This window comes from Ochotona curzoniae, unplaced genomic scaffold, assembly GCF_017591425.1.
Source record: "Ochotona curzoniae isolate NIBS_2020 unplaced genomic scaffold, NIBS_Ocur_1.0 scaffold_1037, whole genome shotgun sequence".
In the NCBI taxonomy this organism is placed as follows: Eukaryota; Metazoa; Chordata; class Mammalia; order Lagomorpha; family Ochotonidae; genus Ochotona; species Ochotona curzoniae.
In genome coordinates this window covers 33,317,940-33,337,275 of record NW_024467083.1, presented here as the reverse complement: position 1 = coordinate 33,337,275, position 19,336 = coordinate 33,317,940, and the positions used below count along the sequence as shown (strand labels likewise).

Below are 19,336 nucleotides of genomic sequence, written 5' to 3'. Positions count from 1 at the left end.
CTCCCATATGGGCACTGATTTGTGTCCTAGCTACTCCACTTCCCATCCAGCTCACTACTTATGGCCTGGGAAAGCAGTAGAGCATAGCCCGAAAGCGTTGGGGCCCTGCACCTGTGTGGGAGACCTGGAAGAAGCTCCTGGCTCCTGGCTTTGGATTGGCTCAGCTCCGGCCATTGTGGCCATTGGGGAGTGAACCAGTGGATGGAAGATCTTTTTCTGCCTCTCTGAAAATCTGATCTGCCTCTCCAATTAAAATAAAGAAATCTTAAAAAAAAAAAAAAAAAGACTGATGTGGTAAGGGGAAGAACTTACGTTTACATGACAAGGACTTGCACGTTAGAGGAGCCTGAGTTAGGCAGGAAGCATGGTGAGTCCCAGGGGTTCGGTCAAGGATTAGAGGCTACTTGGTCTCCTGGTCAGGGCCCCAGATTGTCGCCCTGCTGAGGGAGTGCTGGGCAGTTCATCCGAGTCGCCTGCAGAGGGCGCCGCGAGCTCGCTGTTCCGCCGGGAGGGAGGGAGCCACCGCTGAGGGCTGACGGGGCAGAGGCCGCTGTCCTGGGGACCGAGCCACGTCTGGCCTCCTGAGAGGCCCGAAGCAGAATCCGGCTCTATTCTGCCCGGATTGGGTGTGGGGACGCAGAGTCTAGGGCAGCACCGAGCCTTTCCTGAGAGGGTGGTTCTTCCAGATGCTAACTCACCGGCAGTGGTTGCAGAAAGTTGCAGGGGTTTTCGGGAAAGAATAGGTGGTCCGGGGTGGACCCTAGGCCTATAGAGAGGTTAGGCTAGTTCTACGGAGCAGTGTCAACTCTTGACCTCTTCTGACAGGGGGGCCGAGTGCCAGTCCAAGTGGGTCACAGCCCCTGGGACCCACACGCCTTGGGGACCATGTGGCTTGGATGGGCCAGGCAGAGCATCCTTCTGTGACTCAGGGAGGCCGGGGTGGCACCTGGGAGCAAGCCCAGAGCCGGCCGAGTCCAAGGATCTGGGCAGCTGCTATCTTCTGCTGTTAGAGTGGGCCAGGAATAATGACCTCTTTCTCCTGGAGTGGGTGCATTTACAAGGCAGGATGGCGCCGACCTCCTCGCCACCCCGCCTAGGTCCATCGTGGTGCCTGGTTGCACCTGACCTACCAATTAACCCTGGCAGGGGTATCACAGCCACCTAATCACCATCATTAAGTAAGGGGGCGTGAGGACACGGTAACTTGAGGAGACCTGGGGCGGTGCGAAGGGCAAAGAGCTAACTCCTCTCTAGGTCCTGGGGCTCGGCTCCACCCTGGAGGCCAGGGGCCTGGGAGAGAGGGGTGTCCCCGCCCCTGGAAGACAGAGGGAAGCCAGATGTTTCCTCCCCGCTCCCTCACACGTGGCTTCGACAACACCGCTGCGGGAGCTCCGGAAACAGGAGTAAATAAAGCAGGCTGGAGGGGGCGGCGGAGGCTGCGCCCCTTGGGCAGGAGGTGACGCCCCCTGCAAAAAAACGCGGGGAGGCGGTCAGTGGGAAGGTAACACCTAAGGGGCCGGCTCCTCCCTAACCCGGGCAGAGGCCAGAGTTCCCAGGGCGCTAGCACGACCAGCATGAGGGACGCCTGGCATTTAGGGCATGCCAGCGGGTCAGGATGGCGGGGACAGGGGCGCCAGGGCAAGGCAGGGAGGGGGAGTCTGCGCCGCCGGGCCTTTGGCTCCAGCCCTTTCCGGCCCTTATTGTCCGTGGTGAGAACAGGAGGCCGTCGCGTTCCCACTGCCCGCCCCCTCCTGCTCGGCTCCCTAGGGGGGCCCGGGAAGGATACTGGGAAACAAGAGAGAGCCGGGGACCCGCCGCGACAGAGATGACGAGACACGCAGAGAATGGTACAAAGGGGGAAAGCTTCGGTCAAAAGCCGGCACTGAAGCCCATTGTGAGCCGGGCGGGGCCGGGCGCGGTGGGGAGCCGGAGGCCCTGGGCTTCTCCCCTCCTCCGGCTTTGGCTTCTTTTAGGGTCCCCAAGAGAGCTGCCCCTCAATCAGATCCCGGGGGCGGCACCGTGGAAGGAGCGGCTCACTGCTCCCCTGCAGGTGGGTTTCAGCTGAGGGAAGTCCTCCTGTGGGCTGGCAGGAATGGCCCCCGGAGTCCTCGCAGAGGCTGAGAGCAACAGCCTGTGCCTGCACCTGCGTCTTGGTCTTCCTGGCAGGCACCCTGTCAGCAGGGGTGAAGGACTCCAGAAGGGCTCAAAAGGGAAGACAGACATGTTTAGTCGACAAATTAACAGTTAAAACACACACACACACACACAAACTCACAATGCAACGTAATTATGCCAACCACAAGATCATTACCGGGTTTATGGAGCGCTCTCCTCCGCAGCGGTCCAGACTTCCAGTCCTGTGACAATGGCCATGCCAGACTCTTTGGAGTGTTTGAAAAATCCCGTCGTAAAAGCTGAGTATGTTTTATGACACATCTCTGCTTCATCAGGGCAACACATGGATGTGACATACGGGGCCTACGTCTGCGATCCTTTGTGACCATAAGGCCCGAGCCCCTAATGGCCCTGCTGGCCTAGGAGGAGGCCTTTCCTGAGAACCCTAGCAGCCAGAACACGCCAGAAGGAAGGGCTGGGCCAGGTGCCTGGCCACCACTGAGGGGCTGCGTGAGTGTACCAGGAATGACCCTTCCCCTCCCCACTTCCTGCCTGCAGCATCCAGGCCCAATTCTGACTCAGGGCTGCAGGTTTCTATGCATGCAGGACTGTGGGCAAAAGGCCACACCGGGGAACCTGACGTGCCTGTGCTTCCAGGTTGGGCTCAGACACACCTGCCAGGGGAAGGTCCCCGGGCAAAGTGGGTAACCTCCCTGGCTATAAACCAAGGGCGCCAATACCTCCCTCAGGTTGTGGTGATGAGGAGTCTGTAAATGATGCAAATGTTGTTTGTTTCCTGTGTAATTACATTGTCAAGAGCCTTCACGTGAGCTTTTGCCAGCTGCCAGTCCCCGTACTGCACAGATAGCTGTGATTTTATACTTTTTTATTCAAAAGACAGAGATCTCTCACCCACTTGGTTTAGTCTCCAGATGCCTGCCACAGTCTGGGCTTAGGCCAGAGCCAGGAGTTTGAAACTCAATCCAGGTCTCCCATGGGGGAGGTAGGGACACAAGGACTTTGGCCACCCCCTGCGGCCTCCCAGAGTGAGCATCAGCAGGACGCTGGAATCCAGCCCAGGTGCTGCTGTGCAACACAGGTGTCCCAGGGATGGGTCAGCCCAATCATCAAAGACCTGCCTCTCTGTTTGATGCACTCGATATTTGTTCTTGTGCCCCACCACTGGAATGAGCTCCATGGAAGACAAGGCAGCGGTCTGTTTTATTTACTGCATCAGTGCTTGGCACACAGTAGGTGTTCAATACATGCAGAGTGCAAGAAAACCATGGATTCTTTAGTCATACACCACCACTACACTCTGACCTCTTTGCAGAAACTTACCTTCTATCCAGCAGCCCCATATTCCAAGCTGCTACGTCCCTAGAAAGAGCCAGATGTTTCCCCAGGCGGCTACCCAGACTCCCTCCTCCCTTAGGCTATTGTCCTTTCCCATCTTGGTCTCCTCCGGGTCATCTTCCCTGGAAAACCGTGACTTACCCACCCAGCCCCTCTCCAAGCAGCTGCACACTGTCCCCGGGTCACCATCACTCTGTCCTGCCCGCCTGTAATTTGGCAAGTGTGTGTTTTGGTTGATTATATGTGTGTCTGTTCTGTTGCCCCTGGGAAACTGTGGGTGCCCTGAGGGCAGTGGTGCTGTTAACACCACCTGACCTCCAGGACCCAAGGACTTTTCATTACTTTGGCACCTATGGCTACCCCCAAAGTCCTACCACCTGCCGTGACACAGAGACACACAGGGCGCTGCCCACAGCTCTAGGCAGCAGGACCCTTGAGCCAACACACTACCCCCACCGACATACCCCCAATGCGCAGGCTACTACTAAGGGGGTCTATAACCACATGGCTCTGGCCAGCGTTTCCACCCTGGTCTCCTGCCACTTCCCCCTCCCCTGCCACCCTACGCAGCATTCCTTGTTCCAGAGAGAGGCTTGAAGGATCTTTGCCCTTGAACTTGCAGGCCCCTGTGTTTCCACTACGTTCTCTCCACTCACAGTTCTTGCTCACCTTCTGGGGTCTCCACTCAGCCCGTCCTCCCCCCACAACAGACAGTCTCGCCCTCTTTCATGTTCTGTTGAACTGTGCATGTCCTTCTGTCCGCTAGAACCGGGAACTCCGGGGTATGGAGTTTGTGTCCCTCTGAGACCAATGCTAGCCAAAGCAGGAAGTCCTCTATGGGGCTTAGCAGGCTGTGTGGAAGGTGCCTGCGTCAGAGGGGCTGCGAATGCCGGTGTGCAGGGCAGAGTGTGTGTTGTGGGGGCAGGGAACATTGCTTTGGGAACAATGTGTGTCCTCAGCCACAGGTGGAACCTGGAATGGCCCTTCGGAAGGAGGCATTGACACCCACGCACGCCTCCCAGGTGGCACACTATCCCCGGGCCCCTGCCCACAGTGTCATGTTCAGCTGTGACAGTGACGTGGTGGCCAGTGGGAAGCCCACTGCTGGTTGCTCGGGTTGGCCTCACTGTCTTGGCTGGCTCCAGGTGCTCCCTCCTCATTGTATGCTAGATCACTATAAGGGATTTGCCTTATCCCACTTGAGTCTGTTGCCTGCATCCGGAGAAGGAGGCAGTACATTGCAGCAATTAAGTATGCAGGCTCAGGAGTCTAAGTGTCTAGGTTGTGCCTCAGTTTCCTCATTTGCGAGAGATAGATAATAACAGCAGCTGTTTCGCATGGTGGCTGTGCAGGTAGAGTGAAGTAGGGCATGAGGCACTTGACACACGTGTCACCTGCCTGTTCCTGCACTAGAAACACCACTGGCTGAAACTGCTCAGAACACATAGTTCTATTTATTGATCAATTTATAATTTAGTTTTATTAGAAATGCAGTTACAGAAAGAGAGATACACACACAGAGAAGGTCTTCCATCGCTGATTCACTCCCCCAAGTGGCCACAACAGCTGGGGCTAGATCAGGCTGAGGCCAGGAGCTAGGAGCTTCTTCTGGGTCTCCTACATGGGCACAGGGTCCCAAAGTTTTGGACCATTTTCTCTGGTTTTCTGAAGCTCATTAGCAGGGAGGTGCCAGAGCCAGGATTAAAAGAGGTACCCAAGTGACTTGCTGTCATCAAAGACAGCAGCTTAACTTGCTGACCCATGATGCCAGCCCCAGGTATCCAATTTTTTTTAAAGATTTATTTATTTTTATTGGATAGTCAGATATACAAAAAGAGGAGAGACAGAGAAGAAGATCTTTCACCCGATGTTTCACTCCACAAGTGGCCGCAATGGTCAGAGCTGAGCCAATCCAAAGCCAGGAGCCAAGAGCCTCTTCCAGGTCTTCCACGCAGGTACAGGGACCCAAGGCTTTGGGCCATCCTTGACTACTTTCCCAGGCCACAAGAAGGGAGCTGGATGGAAGTGGGGCTGCCGGGATTAGAACTGGCACCCATGTGGGATCCCAGTGAGTGCAAAGCGAGGACTTCAGCCATTAGGCTACTTTGCCGGGCCCCAGGAATCCAATTTTTAAGCCATCCTGGCCACTCCCAGGGTCTCTTCAACCTGGAAGCTAAAGGCAGGAGCTGGAGCCAAGCGCTTTATTAGGGGATGCAGATGCCCAAACTGGCTTGCGCACCTCCAGGTTAGACAATTGTGCCAGAGCGTAGCTTCAGGTTGACTGATTTTATTGCAGGAATTTGTTACTAACCATTCCCCTTCTCTGCCTCTGCTTCTTCTCTCATGCATGGGGACATAAAACCACTCATTGTAACCAAAGCAGGGTCACACAGGGCAAGGCACCACGTAACAACCTCTAGTGAATGTTTATTTTTCTGTACTAATTACTGTGACTTTATAATTTACTACTTAATTTTATGTGTGTAGTGGGCCAAGTCCCTCCTCACTGCCTTTCCTCAAAACAAAAACAAAAAATAAGACAACTCTGGCTTAAGACAACACTGTCCCAGGCATGGGGCAGTGGTTAAAATGCTGGCTGGAGGTGGCAGGGAAGTAGAGGAGGGAAGTATGCAGCACAGTAGCCTAGTAGCTAAACCCTAGCTTTGTATGTGCCGGGATCCCGTATGGGTGCCGGTTTATGTCCCAGCTGCTCCACTTCCCATCCAGCTCCCTGCTGTGGCCTGGGAAAGCAGTTTAGGATGGTCCCAGGCTTTGGGACCCTGTATGCATATGGGAGACCCAGAAGAAGCTCCTGGCTCCTGGCTTTGGGTCAGCTCAGTTCTAGCTATCAGAGCCACTTGAGGAGCGAACCAGCAGACGAAGATCTATCTCTGTTTCGCCTCTCTGTGTATCTGTGTTTCCAATTAAAATAAATAAATTTTTTTTTTAAATGCTGCTTGGGGGCCTTGGTAGTGGCCTATTAGATAAAGTCACCTGCCTAGTTGCCATTACATGTAGCACTGGTTCAAGCCCAGCTGCTATGCTTTCCAGCTCCCTGCTAAGGGCCTGCATACATATGGGTCCCTGCATCCCCAAGTAGTCCTGGAAGAAGTTCCTGGTTTGGGCCTGGCCCAGTCCTGGCTGTTGCAGGCAGTTAAAGAACAAACAGATGATAGATATCTGTTTCTTTGTCTGCCTTTCAAATCTAGTTTATCCTTATTTATTTATTTTAAAGATTTACTTATTTTTATTGGAAAGGTGGATATACAGAGAGGAAAAGCGACAGAGAGGAAGACCTTCCGTCTGATGGTTCACTCCCCAAGCGGCCACAATGGCTGGAGCTGAGCCAATCCAAAGCCAGGAGCCAGGAAACTCCGCCAGATCTCCTACACAGGTGCAGGGTCCCAAGGCTTTGGGCCATCCTTGACTGCTTTCCCAGGCCACAAGCAGGGAGCTGGATGGAAGGCGGGGCCATTGGGATTAGAACTGGCGACCATATGGGATTCCAGTGCTTTAACCACTGCACTATTGCTCCGGGCCCCAAATCTACTTTATTTTTAAAAGAGTTATTTGGGTCCCCATGTGGTGCCCTAGTGGCTCAATTCCTCCCTTTGCATGTGCCGGGATCCGATATGGGCACTGGTTCTCATCCTGGCAGCTCCACTTTTCATCTAGCTCCCTGCTTGTGGCCTGGGAAAGCAGTCAAGGATGGCCCAAAGCCTTGGGACCCTGCACCTGTGTAGGAGATCTGGCGGAGTTTCCTGGCTCCTTGCTTCAGATTGGCACAGGACCAAACTGCAGTCACTTGGGGAGTGAATCATCGGGTGGAAGATCTTTCTCTCTGTCTCCTCCTCTCTGTGTATCTGACTTTCCAATAAAAATAAATAAGTGTTTAAAAAAGAAAGATTTGTTTAGATAGATGGATAGATAGATAGATAGATAGATAGACAGACAGATTTGTTTTGGGGCCCAGCGCGATGGCTAAGTGGCTAAATTCTCTTCTTGCAAGCACCAGGATCCAATATAGGTGCCAGTTAATGTCATGGCTGCCCCACTTCCCATCCAGCTCCCTGCTTGTGGCCTGGGAAAGTAGTTAAAGATGGCTCAGAGGCTTGGGATCATGTACCCATGTGGGAGACCCGAAAGAAGCTCCTGGCTCCTGGCTTTGGATTGGCTCAGCTCCAACCGTTGTGGCCAATTGTGGAGTGAATCAGGGGATGGAAGATCTTCCTCTCTGTCTCTCCTCCTCTTTCTGTATATCTGCCTTTCCAATTAAAAAAAAAAAAAGAATAATAATAAAATGAATCTTTAAAAAAAAAGAATGATACTATATTTTCACCTTATGGTAGCGTTCCCTAGTGTGCTCCAAGCTTTCTACAACACTCCTGGCGGGGCCCCAGGGAGCCGGGAACCAGCAGCGCAGAGCACGACCCAGACCCAGATTTTCCAAGTTTGCTGAGCAGAGCTGTCCCAGGGGCGTCGGATCCGCGCTTCCGATGACCTCCTTGAGAACTACAACTCCCAGCAGGCCGCGCGGAAGCGGAGCGTGAGCGGCAGAGGACTTCCGGATGCTGACGTCGGGGCAGCGCGGCGAGGAGACCCGGGCCGCGGTAAGGTTTGCTAAGGGGTTTGAATGGAGGGAGAGGGCGGCGGGGATGGCGGGGTTGCCGTGTAGAGAGGGGACGGGGAAGGCAGGAGACCTGAACTGTGCTTTTTCTCTCCGCAGCGACCATGACGAAGTTAGCGCAGTGGCTCTGGGGACTGGCGCTGCTGGGCTCCACCTGGCTGGCTCTGACCACCGGAGCCCTGGGCCTGGAGCTGCCGCCCTCCCTCCGGGAGCTCCTCTGGCCGCTGCCCGCCTACTTGCTCGTGTCCGCCGGCTGCTACGCCCTGGGCACGGTGGGTTACCGCGTGGCCACGTTTCACGACTGCGAGGACGCGGCGCGGGAGCTGCAGAGTCAGATCCTGGAGGCCCGCGCTGACTTGGCGCGCCGGGGACTGCGCTTCTGACGGCCGGACGTCCAGCCCACCCCGTCCCCGGGGCCGCCCACGCCCCCATTAAAGAGCAATTTATTTTCTAGCTTGGTGTGGCTTGAGTATGGGGAACGGGAGTGGAAAAGGCTGGAGTGCCAGCGGCCGGGCAGGGGGAAGTGGCAGAGCAGCCCCCGCCCCTTGCAGCCCGACGTGGGGCCAAGCTCCCCTCCCAAGAGCTCCCGTTCCGCCTTTTGGGTTTTTAATCTCATCAGGAAGTCTCATTTTCTTTTTTTTTAAGATTGATTTTTTCTGGGTCCGGCGGCGTGGCTTAGTGGCTGAAGTCCTTGCCTTGAACGCGCCCGGGATCCCATATGGGCACCGGTTCTATCCCGGCAGTCCCACTTCCCATCCAGCTCCCTGCTTGTGGCCTGGGAAAGCAGTCAAGGACAGCCCAAGGCTTTGGGATCCTGCACCCGTGTGGGAGACCTGGAAGAGGTTCCTGGTTCCTGGCTTCTGATCAGCACAGCACCGGCCGTTGCGGCTCACTTGGGGAGGGAATCTTTGGGCGGAAGATCGTCCTCTCTCTCTCTCTCCTCCTCTCTGTATATCTGACTTTGCAATAAAAATAAATAAATAAATCTTAAAAAAAAAGATTTATTTTTCTTGGAAATACAGATAATATTTATGGAGAGACAGAAAGATCTTCCATCCACTGGTTCACTCCTCAAATGGCCACAAAAGCCAGAGCTGAGCTGAGCTGAAGCCAGGAGCCTCTTCCAGGTCTCCCACGTGAGAAGTGGAGCTGCTGGGACATGAACTGGTTTCCACATGGAATACTGGTGCTTGAAGGTAGAGGATTATCCTGTTGAGCCATGGTGCTAGCCCCAGCCTTAGTACCCTTTTAATCCCTTCTCACATCTCTCCAACCATTGGTTTTCTCAGGTTCCCTTTCTGATCGACCCTTCACCCATCATGAATAAAGAAAGAGCTGGGATTGCCAAGGGTGGAGACCATTTTATTATAAGGCACCTTCCAAAAAAATCACCTGAAGATTAAGAAAGACAATTTCTAAAGTGTATTAAAAAACCAAAAAAAAGCCTTAGGCATGATTCATCCCCCAGGTCCCACCTGACCGTCTAAGGAAAGCTGTTTCTTTGAACGCTATGAGCACCCAGTGGCTGTGTGCCCATAGCCCGCTGCACCCATGGAGCTGCTGGGCAGCGGCACCAGCCATCTTTGGTATCACGTTGGCGTGGAGTTGGGGAGGGGACCACTTCAGGTTTGCAGGAGCCGGTAGTTTCTGTCTGGCTCCTGTGGATACTTCCAGAAGAGCCAGAAACGGACAAGGCTAGTGAAGATTCCCGGGAGGTTGGGCACCTGCATACAGGAGGAGACCAGGAGCCAGGTTCCCACCCCACACAGCTGTCACCCTGTCCCCTCTTCTGCTTACCATGATGTAGGGATCTTGGAGTCGGAACCCATAGAGGGACCAGGAGGCTGAGGTAAGGAGGGTGGCAATGGTGAGCGAGAAGGAGAGCCGCTGTGTGGATTTCGTCTGCATGACTTTGGCCTGTGGGGCAGGGTGACAGGAACAGGGTCAGGCACATCGCCACCTGCTCTGCCACCTAGCTCTTGTGGCCTTGCCTCCCGCTCACCCACCTGTCTCCCTGCAGCCTTTGGGCCTCCCCTGCCCCTGGAGTTTTTAGAAACCACAGTCCCTGACTCTGGGAGGGAGCTGGGCCCTTCTCTTGCACAACCCCTGGTGGCATAGCCTCCCCTCCCACCCCCAGCTCACCAGGTCAGCCAGCGGTGACAGGTACATGCTGATGGTGAAGATGCTGCAGAAGAGGCCCAGCTGCTGGAGCCGGGCATCAGGCTCGGGCACCAGGAGCCAGAAGTAGCCATAGCCCAGCAGCAGGAACCCCAGCAGGGATGCGGTGGGCAGGAGCACGGCACGCTGTGGGCAAGAAGGCACCTACTCTTGCAGGTGCCCAGAGCACCCTTGGACACCCACCCCGCTGCCGGGAGCCACCCATTCTTGCTCTCTCCCGGGCTCTGAAGGAGATGCCACCTTGTATGGTCTCTTTCCCACCAGTGGCCTGATGGGAGAGTCGGATCCCCACAGCGCTGGGTGGATCTGTGTGTGAGAGCACAGCGCATCACACACACACACACACATGGTAGTGGCTTCACAAGTGCTTGTGTGCTGGCATGGGGAAGCTGAACTGGACATGTCCCTCTCAGGCTCTGGCTTCTGCTCAGAGACAAAGAGCCCTTTCTCCTCTGCTCTGGGTGGCCCCGGGCACCCCACAGCAATGGAAGTAACAGGTGCATCTGAGCAAGCTGCCTTCATGGAGGAAGAACTGCAAGATGGTGGGGTGGGGGAGCCTTCCAGGAAAACGGGCAGTGCCAGTCTGTTAGAAGCTTCCAGGCAGCAGCCTTGGCCCTGCCAGCATGGCAGGACCGAGTGGGGCGGGGTAGGGTGGGGTAGGTGGGTGCCGAGCCTGGGGGCCCTCTACCTTCTGCGGACAGTAGCGCAGGTACACCAGGATGTACAGGGTCTGAAGCACGGCGCCCACTGCATTGACGAATATGAGTGTCCCGTCTCCCTTCAGGGTCCCATAACTCAGCCAGCCCAGGTTACTGCATGGGGAAGGAGGGGTACGGCCCGCAGGTGGCAGACTGCGCATGGGAAGCCAGACCTGCCCCTCCTATCTGTCCTCCCACCTCCCTCTGGTAGCCGTGGCCCCTTCTCACTTGACATCCGTGGTGAGAAAGGGCAGGAACTGGACGCTGTCCACGCTTCGGGTCATCTGCATGTGCCTGAGGTCCGAGCTGCAAGCAGCCCCCAAGGGAGGGGTGAGGTGGGGGAAGCGAGAACCAGGGTGCTGGGAGGGGATCAGCAATGCCTGTCACCCTTCCCCAATAACCACAGACTCCTGCCCACCCATCCACCCAGCCAGCTGTCCTGTCTTCCTCCCTCGGGCCGAGTGGCCACCTCGCTCGCCCTTGGGTCGCAATTAGGCTCGACCAGTTTCTATTTTGCCCCCAGGATCCGCACGCATCCCGCTCGGGAATGGGGGGGGCATGGCCACGTCTCTGTCCCACGCGAGAGTCCTGACTTCCTGGTCCTGCCCCAGCCCAGCCCGGCCGCGCTCTCACAGGCCGGTGGAGAACATGCCGAGGGTGAAGAGCACACAAGCTCCGGAAAGGAACGAGTCGAACACGCCGCCCTCCTCCATCCCGCCCGACTGGGATCCCGCGCCCGGACGGCGGCGCCCGGCTCGTTCCGCTCAGCCGGAGCCCGCTCGGCCGGAGCCCCGCCCCCCGAGGACGCCGGAGCCCCGCCCCCGACGACGCCGAGCCCCGCCCCCGGAAACAGTCTGAACCCCGCCCTCCGCTAGCGCTCCGGACCGGAACTCGGCCCCGCCCCTCCGAGAGGCCGGCCCTGCCCTTGGCCAAATCAATGCTGACTGACCGGTGTCCAGCTCCTGACCTTGACGCTGCCATCCCTGCCCATTCCTGTCCCAGGGCTCTTTGACAGCCTGCCCTCTCGCCCGCCACTTTCACACTCTGCTTCTCCCTTGGAGTTAGATCCTCCTGCTCAACAACCTCAACCCTCACGTTGGCACAGGCTGCGTGCTGCACAGCCGACTGCAAAACGAACCACTGGCCTAACCACGCCGCAGCCCGCCCCCCATCCAGGCTCTCCACCAGAAACTCATCCCTAGGCTTGTCTGAAGCCTCTTCCCGGTCTCTCTTCTCAACAGGGGTTGCCAGGAAACACCCAGCCAGACACCCGCCAGGTCCTCAGCGCCAAGGCCGGACATGGCCAGTGCACGGGGGGGCCTCTCACGCCAGCTGCCCGCGCCAAAGCTGCTTGGCTGCTGGGAACTTCCCTCCCTCCCTCCCACGCGAGGCTCTGCTGGCGGGGCCAGGGCGGGCCGCATGCCTCATCTGGCGTTCCCTGACTCACCCACAGCATGAGTACCTGAGGAGTATGCCAAAGCTGAGGAGGTGGTGGGGTGGGGTTGGGAGCCAGCCGTGAGGAGCATTCCTGCCCCCTGACAGCCCTGGGGAGCAAACACCTGCCATTTTGGCCTGCTGAGGGCTAGGTATGCTAGGGAGAAGGGGAGATGCCAGCACAGCAGCTTGTGGTGTAACAAGAAGCCTAGCAGGTGGTGGGACCCACTGGCCCCAAGGAAGAAACACGCAGGCATAGAAAAGTACATACAAAACAAAACCAAACACATTTATTCTGAGACAAAGAATATGGTATATAAAAAAAACATCCTCCAGTTGTAGAAATGACACACAATGAGTTTATATACAGGTACTGTACACGTGGACCCTGCCACACTATAAGGAGTCTGTACATACGGGCACTGCCCTGACTGCTACATATGCTCTGAGACCAGGCTGGCATATCCCCCTGCTGGCCACAGTTCTGGGGTGTGCCACCCCAGGTTGGGGAGAAGGCAGTGCTGTGCTGCGAACGTCCTCTGGGACAGCGACGTGCTGGGTTAGCCCAAGCGTGCTGCCTCTCCCGTACCTGGCTCCCCTTGCCTTCGATCTGTCCATCGGGGCGTCCTAAGCATCTTGGCCAAGCTCAGTGTCCATCGGTGCAGCCCTGAGGCTCTTGTTCAAGGGGGTCACATCAGCACAGCTTGTTTCTTTGGCTTAAAGGCAGCAATGGCTGGGAAAGGGACTGACCTCACTTCTTCCATCACTCTGAGGCGGAGGCAGGAATGGCGCTGCCGGGCTGGCCAACTTCCTTTGGGTTGAAACCCTTAATACTGACCCGTTTTGAGGCTGCTGGGTGGCAGCTTGTGCGTGGGGTGGGAGGGGCCCCAGGACAGGTGAGCATTACCTGCCCCTAACCCCCTCACTCTGGTTCCAGTTCTTGAGCTGGGAAGGGTGGGCCCCCTTCAGTGGCTTTGCAGCAGCAGCAGCAGCGGCAGCAGCAGCACAGCCCAGGCAAGTGGGAAGAGGCGGGGGGCAGCGCTGTGACCGATGCTGTGTAGAACCCGCACCTCCGGGTCATCTGCTGGGAGTCTCTTCTCCTGTGGGTTGGCATGGGCTTGAGGGCTGTGAGCTGAAAGATAAGCAGGGCAGTAGGTCAGGAACTGCATGGGGAAGGCAGAGGGGAGGGGGGGCAGTGAGATTCCTGCAGTGTCTCAGGTCACTAGGCTGGTCCCGGGCATGGACATGAGGGAGATCCCCAGGGCTCTGACACTCACTGATTTTGCCATTGACGGTCACCTTCAACCTCAAGCAGAGGTCTTCTTGATGGTGAATGGGTTTGGCTGCAAGACAGACCCAAAGGGTTTTAAGGAGAGAACTGTTAGAAGACAAAAGCCTGACATGCCTCTGGCTGGTCCTACTGACTTGGTTCCCCACTCATTTTTCATTCCTTTCTCCCTTATAACTTGGACTGGGATCCTTCACAGTTTTTGTGTATTTCTTGCACAACTTTCAGCCCCACCACCAATTCTTGGGACCGACCCTCCAGCTTGTGGCAGAGGCAAAAACCCTGCACACATTCTGTCCCTTGTTCCTTCCTGCCTGAAGTTGGGAGAAGCTTTCAAAGTGCTCTCCACTTGAGCTGGACCAGTATTTACGTCACCTGCTGCTAAACCAGGGCCAGGGGTCTAAATCCCTGTTACACAAAGCTCATCCTATAACTCGTGAAACTCACACATGATAAACTCAGGATAAAGACCCAACTCCTTCTCACTTTCTACTCCTCCAGGATCTGTCCACCTCCCCCAGCCCATCTCCCTCCCTGCCCATGTCCTTCCAGCTCCACCTGTTGACTCCGGGAAGTTCCCTGAAGATGTCACGGTCCTCTGCGTGTGTTCCCCTGTGCTTGGCCAGCTCTTGTATGCTGCCCCAGCCCGCCTTCCCTGAATCCCCTTAGCCTGGCCTAGCACACGCCTAGGTCTCCCAAGGCCCCAGTGCTCACGTCTGCCACACCACATCTATCAACCTCTGTGTCTTTCTTTCCAGTGTCCAGGACACGGCTACATTTCCCCAATCTCTGTGCCCAGGATGGACTTTCCTTGTGCGATGTGAATGACTGGTCGGGGCCCTCCAGTTCCCTTCCTGGGCACTCACAGATATAGTAGTAGCTGTGTCCTTCCTTGAACTCCTTGCCTAGAGTGAATGGTGTGAAGCGCTGGAACTTCTCTGACAGCTTCTCTGGGCCGTGCTTGGCATTGGGCTGGTTGCACTGCCAGCGGACTTGGTCTTTGGAGCGGGGCTGGCATTGCTGGTAGTCCTCCTGCTCCACCAGGTACAGTGTGTAGCGCTCCATGGCAGCTTCTGCCACAGAGTCATCCTCGTAGTGTGGACAGATGATGTCTAGGTAATCACTCAGGCGCACGTGCACAGTGTAGTCCTCATCCCGGAACCTGGGCATGCGCAAAAGGAAGGTGGTCAGCATGCAGCCAGGCCAGCGCCCTGAGCCTCCTCAGGTTTACAGAACTCCTCATGTTACTCACCAGCCCCTCAAAACTGTCTGCAGATTGTCCACTTCCAACGTGCACTTGGGCTCTTAGTGCCCTCATCACGCATCCTCCCGCCGCACCCCCAGCACTTTCCACAACCAGCCCCCACCCCAGCAACAGGGTTTCCTAAGTATTTCTGTAGCTCCGCCTTCACTACCTTGTACCCAGAAATATCCCCCCCAAATCTGTTCTATGGGTTGCTCCTTTACATGTCACGAGACCCTGTGGGCCAGGATCCTGGGAACCTATCCCCTTTAGCGTGCTGGCTCTGGCCCCACACACATTTTCACTTCTCTCATCCTCTCACACTTCCCTGACCACACACTTATCCCAGCTTTACTTCCCCCAAACCCCAGTCCTAGCCCAGGGCCACAGAGAACCCCCTGAAGTCTTATCCCTCTCTCGTTATCCATCCAGTTCAATCTGCCTTTCTGGCTGCCCTGGGCTCCAGTCCCGCTTCTTGCTCGGGGGGCACCCCTAAAACATCCCTTCATCTCCAAAAGCCACTCATTTTCCCCAGGGAAGGCAGCAGCCAGGCACTTCCCCTTCTCTGTGCTCCAGGTGAAGCCAGCTCCCCTCTCCCAGCATTCCCTATCCCAAAACCCAAAGGCTCCAGCCTGACTACCCACTACTCCCTCCAAACCAGCTCCAGACACCTGGCTCCAGGCCTGGGTGGGGTCCTCCAGAGGGAAAGTGCCTCCCCTCAGCTGGCTCTCCAGGCTGGTCAGCCATCTGGACTCCCCCCAAGGCCTGCCAGCAGGCGTAGCCACTGGCTTGCTTCAGGCCAAAGGCGGTGAGTGTGGGTGATGTGGGAGGTGGGCCCCCACCTGTGCCCAGGCAGCAAGGGGCACCCCCCCCCTCACCAAAGCTAGCAGGGAGGCCTGGCCTCCCCCCTTCGCTTCAGGGGGCCAGGCGCTCAGACTGGACTCGCCGGCCCCTCCCCCACCCCAGGGGAAAGAGAGAGAGAGGAGCTGAGAGAGGCTTTTAAAATTCCTCTCTGGAGAGATAAACATAGAAGCCATTTCGAAACAGGTATTTCAGCTCTGGGCCTGGCGTCTTTCCCCGTTCCCGTGACGGGCACTGACTCACACCTCCTCCACCTCTGCTACACACCTCAGTACTCTGGGAAGCTTGTGGAAATGTCATGGGGAGGGGACTTGAGCCCCCGGGACCCCAGGGTGCCATAGCACCTGCTTGTCCCACACTGCCCCTCAGGCCAAGGCAGCCTTCCGTGGCCGGTCTCCATGAGCAGGCTGCTCCCTGCCCCTGCAGCAGCGCCAGGGCCTGGCTCACAGTGGCACCACCCTCTTCTGGATGCTGCCCCTGCCCGGGGCCTGGAGATCCCAGGGCCGATGCCCACTGCCCTGAGTCACTTATGGCAGCCTCACAGCCGCCCAATTTTTGCCACCTCATCTTTGCCCCCAAGCTGGGCTGCCCAGGGACTCCAAACACGACTGGTTTCTCTCTAGTCTAAAATATGGCTCTCTCTGTGTGTGTGTGTGTGTGTGTGTGTGTGTGTGTGTGTGTGTTGCGGGGGATCAGGGGACTGGGCAGAAGCTGTGGGTGGCAGGAACCCCCTCATGACTCCCTCCAGGGTGTCCAGTCACTTCTCTGGACCTTCAGTTCACTCTCGCTCCCCCTGGGGAAAGAGGGGGGCCGTGGCGTCAGGGAGGGCAGGAGGGGGGGTGAGGAAGAGGCTCCTTCCTGAAAGAGAGGAAACCTGGGAGCTTGGGAACGGAAAAGGCCAGCATCCCCCCTCCCTACTCCAGGCTTCCTGGCCCCTCCTCCTCCTACAGCCGACACCTGGCATGGACATAAACAAGGACTTTGCTCTTTTCCCACTAGGAGGACTAGACTGGGTCAAGAAGGCAGAGAGCAGGCCGTGCTGAGTGGGGAAGAAGAGGGCTGGCCAACTACCCTGGGGCCCCAGGGTTGGACAAGAGGGCATTGCCCTTGGTGCTTGGCAGCTGCCCCACCACCCCCCACGCCTGCCCCTCCCCAACAAGTTATGGACAACAAACCCCAGCAGCAAGGCCACGGGGTGTCCCCAGAGAAGTGGGCATAGTCTTCTCATTGGGCAGTGGGGCAGAGATGGGGGGAGGCCAGCACGGGCTTAGGGTGGCCTAGAGGAATGAAGTGTTTCCAGTGACCCCAAACTGCCCACCCCTCCGCACTCCATCCTACCCCCCTCTCCTGCTTCCCCACAAATGTTGTTCCCCTAACTTCAGAAAACTCAAGGGCAAGAACAAAAGGTCCCAAGGAACGTCTTCCTCCAAGTGCCAGTCGCCTCACAGTCCTAAACCTGCCCAGGAGAAATTAACTCTTTCCTGCCCGGAATCCCTAGTAATCCTTTTAACCCCATTCATTCCTTCAGAAGCTTTCCCTGCTTCTCTCTTTAATTCTACTGCCTGAAACTCAGACACAGGTGACCCCCTCAGCTGGCCCAGGCAGGGGGTCTCATCGCATCAGCCCCGCAGATCCCTTGTAGGGGGGTTCTTTGGGGTCTCCTTCAAGGCTAACACCCTCTCAGCCTTCCAGAGAGGCCCCTCCTGGGACACACTGAGCGCTCAGTTCGCACCACCAAGCAGCGCTACCTGTCAGTACCGAGCTCCGGGTCCCTATGGCGAGGGGTATTGAGGTTTTACTGGAGGGGGAGCTTAGGGCAAGGAAACCCAGGGAGGAGAGTCCCAGTTGGAGATAGGAATTGCACAGCAAGCATGTCTCGCCCCAAAGTGAGAGGATCTGCCAAAGGGAAGGCAGGGGAGGGCAGACCCGGTGGATGGGGTGAAGTGGGGTACTCTAGGTTCCGAGGGCTAAGTGCGGGGAGGAAAAGTTGCAGCCACCCTCCCGCCTCTGCTTCTCTCTTCTCTCGAATGCTCAGGTCCCGGACTGACCGGAGCGCGGGAGGGGGGAGGGTTAGGGCAATGCCAACCGGGCAGCCAAATCGCCAGCGGGAGACTCGGGGCTTACTTGGGATTTGAACTGTTCCAGAAGACGGTGTGGCGGTCCGCAGCGGCCAGACTGCAGCACAGACCCAAGAGTGGCGCCCAGAGGTACTCCATAGCGCGAGGCCAGGCCGGGCGGACACGCGGCTTGGTGGAGGGAACTCCTCAGGGTCCGGGATCCTTGCAGGGCTTTCTCTCGGCGGCGCACACTGCACCGCGCGCTCACCAGCTCTGGCCCCCTAGGCCGCGCGACTCCGCCTTTTGGGCCGGCGCCGCCTGACACCCGGCCCCGCCTCCGCCCCGCCCGGCGCGCGGCTGCCCCGGGCCGTGGGGGCTGGGACGGTGGAGGAGGGGCGCAGGGCCGGCGCGGGAGGAGGCCCCCTCGGCCGCCGCCGCAGATTGCTCCCTCCTGCCTCCCTCCCTGCCTGCCACGGCCGAGAGCTGCGGGTCCGCTCACTTGGTGGCCTGCGTGGAGCTTTCTATGGCTTGTTAGCACCAGGCGCGTACGAGCGTGCAGAAGGAGAGCGGCAACTCGCACGTGCCGGCCTGCAAGCGCGCTGGAGCGCTGGCCCCGGCTTCGCAACAGCCGGTGCTGTCCCCTCAGGCGGGGTGCGAGGCTGTTGATTTGCGGCTGCCTCCCGACTCCCACCCTCACCCCGCCACCGCCCCGAGCCTCGCACACCCCAGCCCGGCGCCCGCGTTCCCACACTTGCTCTGAGCGGCGCCGCCCCTCCCCGCACACACGCGGCTGTTTGTTTTTGTTAGGTTTGTCAATGTTGTCTTTGTTCAAGAGATTGTGTCATCGCCGAAATGCCGGGAAGAAAGCGCCACACTGTGTGTGATCGAGTGTGGAGCGTGTCCGGCCGAGTGCTGAGGGTGCTCTCCTCAGCGCTTGTGCGCCGGAGGGCCACGCGGATCCCGGGCTCGCGAGGGGTCGGTCCTTGTTTGCAGATGCACCAATGGCACACTCGTGTGTGTGTTGTGTGTGTACAAGTGTGTTTGTGTGTGACAACACACATGTGCCCTGCGGAGGGTATGTACGGGCTGTGAGAGCCTAGGTTCAAAGGATGACAAGCTGTCTCCACACATGTGTATGTCTGGCGTGTGTGGCGCGCAAATATGAGGCGCCTGAGCAACAACCCAGCCACATGCGTGGCAGCGCGTGGATCTCTGCCACCCGCAGATGCTAATGTCCACAGGCCGCGAGCCGGGCGGAGGGGGAGGCGGGCGGCGGCCCCCGGGCGGGGCGGGGGCGGGGTGGCGCGCGCCAGGGTCTGGCCCCGGCCAAGCGGGACTCCTAGTCAGCCGAGCCCCAGGAGCCCCGCGCCGTGTAAACAAAGCCGCTGGAATTCGCCTCTCCAGGCTCTTCTCCGCGCCGGGACCTGCTGCCGTCTGGCGAGGGGGAGGCGAGCACACGGTGTGAGCTCCCCGGTCGAG

The 19,336-nt window shown here is 57.7% G+C and overlaps 3 protein-coding genes across 6 annotated transcripts; 1 reads left to right on the top strand and 2 right to left on the bottom strand.

Moving 5' to 3' along the window:
• The first annotated feature begins 8,032 nt into the window (after nt 1-8,032).
• DPM3 (dolichyl-phosphate mannosyltransferase subunit 3, regulatory) lies at nt 8,033-8,551 on the top strand. The gene is made up of 2 exons (XM_040998780.1): nt 8,033-8,081; nt 8,198-8,551. The coding sequence occupies exon 2, from the start codon at nt 8,203-8,205 to the stop codon at nt 8,479-8,481; it is 279 nt and encodes a 92-aa protein (XP_040854714.1). The 5' UTR covers nt 8,033-8,081; nt 8,198-8,202; the 3' UTR covers nt 8,482-8,551.
• An 893-nt stretch (nt 8,552-9,444) lies between these two features.
• Nucleotides 9,445-13,172, bottom strand: SLC50A1 (solute carrier family 50 member 1). 3 transcript variants are annotated; one of them, XM_040998951.1, is made up of 6 exons: nt 11,608-11,746; nt 11,203-11,280; nt 10,965-11,088; nt 10,241-10,402; nt 9,896-10,015; nt 9,445-9,822 (listed from the first exon to the last, which is right to left on the bottom strand). In XM_040998951.1, exons 1-6 carry the CDS (start codon nt 11,685-11,687, stop codon nt 9,721-9,723), a joined length of 666 nt encoding a protein of 221 aa, XP_040854885.1. In that variant the 5' UTR covers nt 11,688-11,746; the 3' UTR covers nt 9,445-9,720. The 3 variants fall into 3 exon arrangements, with proteins under 3 accessions (XP_040854885.1, XP_040854888.1, XP_040854887.1); XM_040998954.1 differs by lacking the exons at nt 10,965-11,088; nt 11,608-11,746 and adding an exon at nt 13,164-13,172; XM_040998953.1 differs by lacking the exon at nt 10,241-10,402.
• On the bottom strand, nt 12,675-18,042 carry EFNA1 (ephrin A1). Of its 2 annotated transcripts, XM_040998955.1 has the most exons (4): nt 17,925-18,042; nt 14,563-14,858; nt 13,686-13,751; nt 12,675-13,540 (listed from the first exon to the last, which is right to left on the bottom strand). In XM_040998955.1, the coding sequence occupies exons 1-4, from the start codon at nt 18,014-18,016 to the stop codon at nt 13,374-13,376; spliced, it is 621 nt and encodes a 206-aa protein (XP_040854889.1). In that variant the 5' UTR covers nt 18,017-18,042; the 3' UTR covers nt 12,675-13,373. The 2 variants fall into 2 exon arrangements, with proteins under 2 accessions (XP_040854889.1, XP_040854890.1); XM_040998956.1 differs by lacking the exon at nt 13,686-13,751 and having other exon boundaries at nt 17,925-18,016.
• Between the last annotated feature and the right edge of the window lie 1,294 nt (nt 18,043-19,336).

Excerpts from the sequence above, each read along its gene's own strand:
- DPM3 (XM_040998780.1), top strand. The coding sequence starts at position 8,203 with ATGACGAAGTTAGCGCAGTGGCTCTGGGGACTGGCGCTGCTGGGCTCC.
- SLC50A1 (XM_040998951.1), bottom strand. The coding sequence starts at position 11,687 with ATGGAGGAGGGCGGCGTGTTCGACTCGTTCCTTTCCGGAGCTTGTGTG. Across the intron at positions 10,016-10,240 it reads TGTCACCGCTGGCTGACCTG|GCCAAAGTCATGCAGACGAA; the intron begins GTGAGCTGGGGG and ends CCTGCCCCACAG. Across the intron at positions 9,823-9,895 it reads TCCAAGATCCCTACATCATG|GTGCCCAACCTCCCGGGAAT; the intron begins GTAAGCAGAAGA and ends TCCTGTATGCAG.
- EFNA1 (XM_040998955.1), bottom strand. The coding sequence starts at position 18,016 with ATGGAGTACCTCTGGGCGCCACTCTTGGGTCTGTGCTGCAGTCTGGCC. Across the intron at positions 14,859-17,924 it reads TGGAACAGTTCAAATCCCAA|GTTCCGGGATGAGGACTACA; the intron begins GTAAGCCCCGAG and ends GCGCATGCCCAG. Across the intron at positions 13,752-14,562 it reads ACACAGCTACTACTATATCT|CCAAACCCATTCACCATCAA; the intron begins GTGAGTGCCCAG and ends TCTGTCTTGCAG.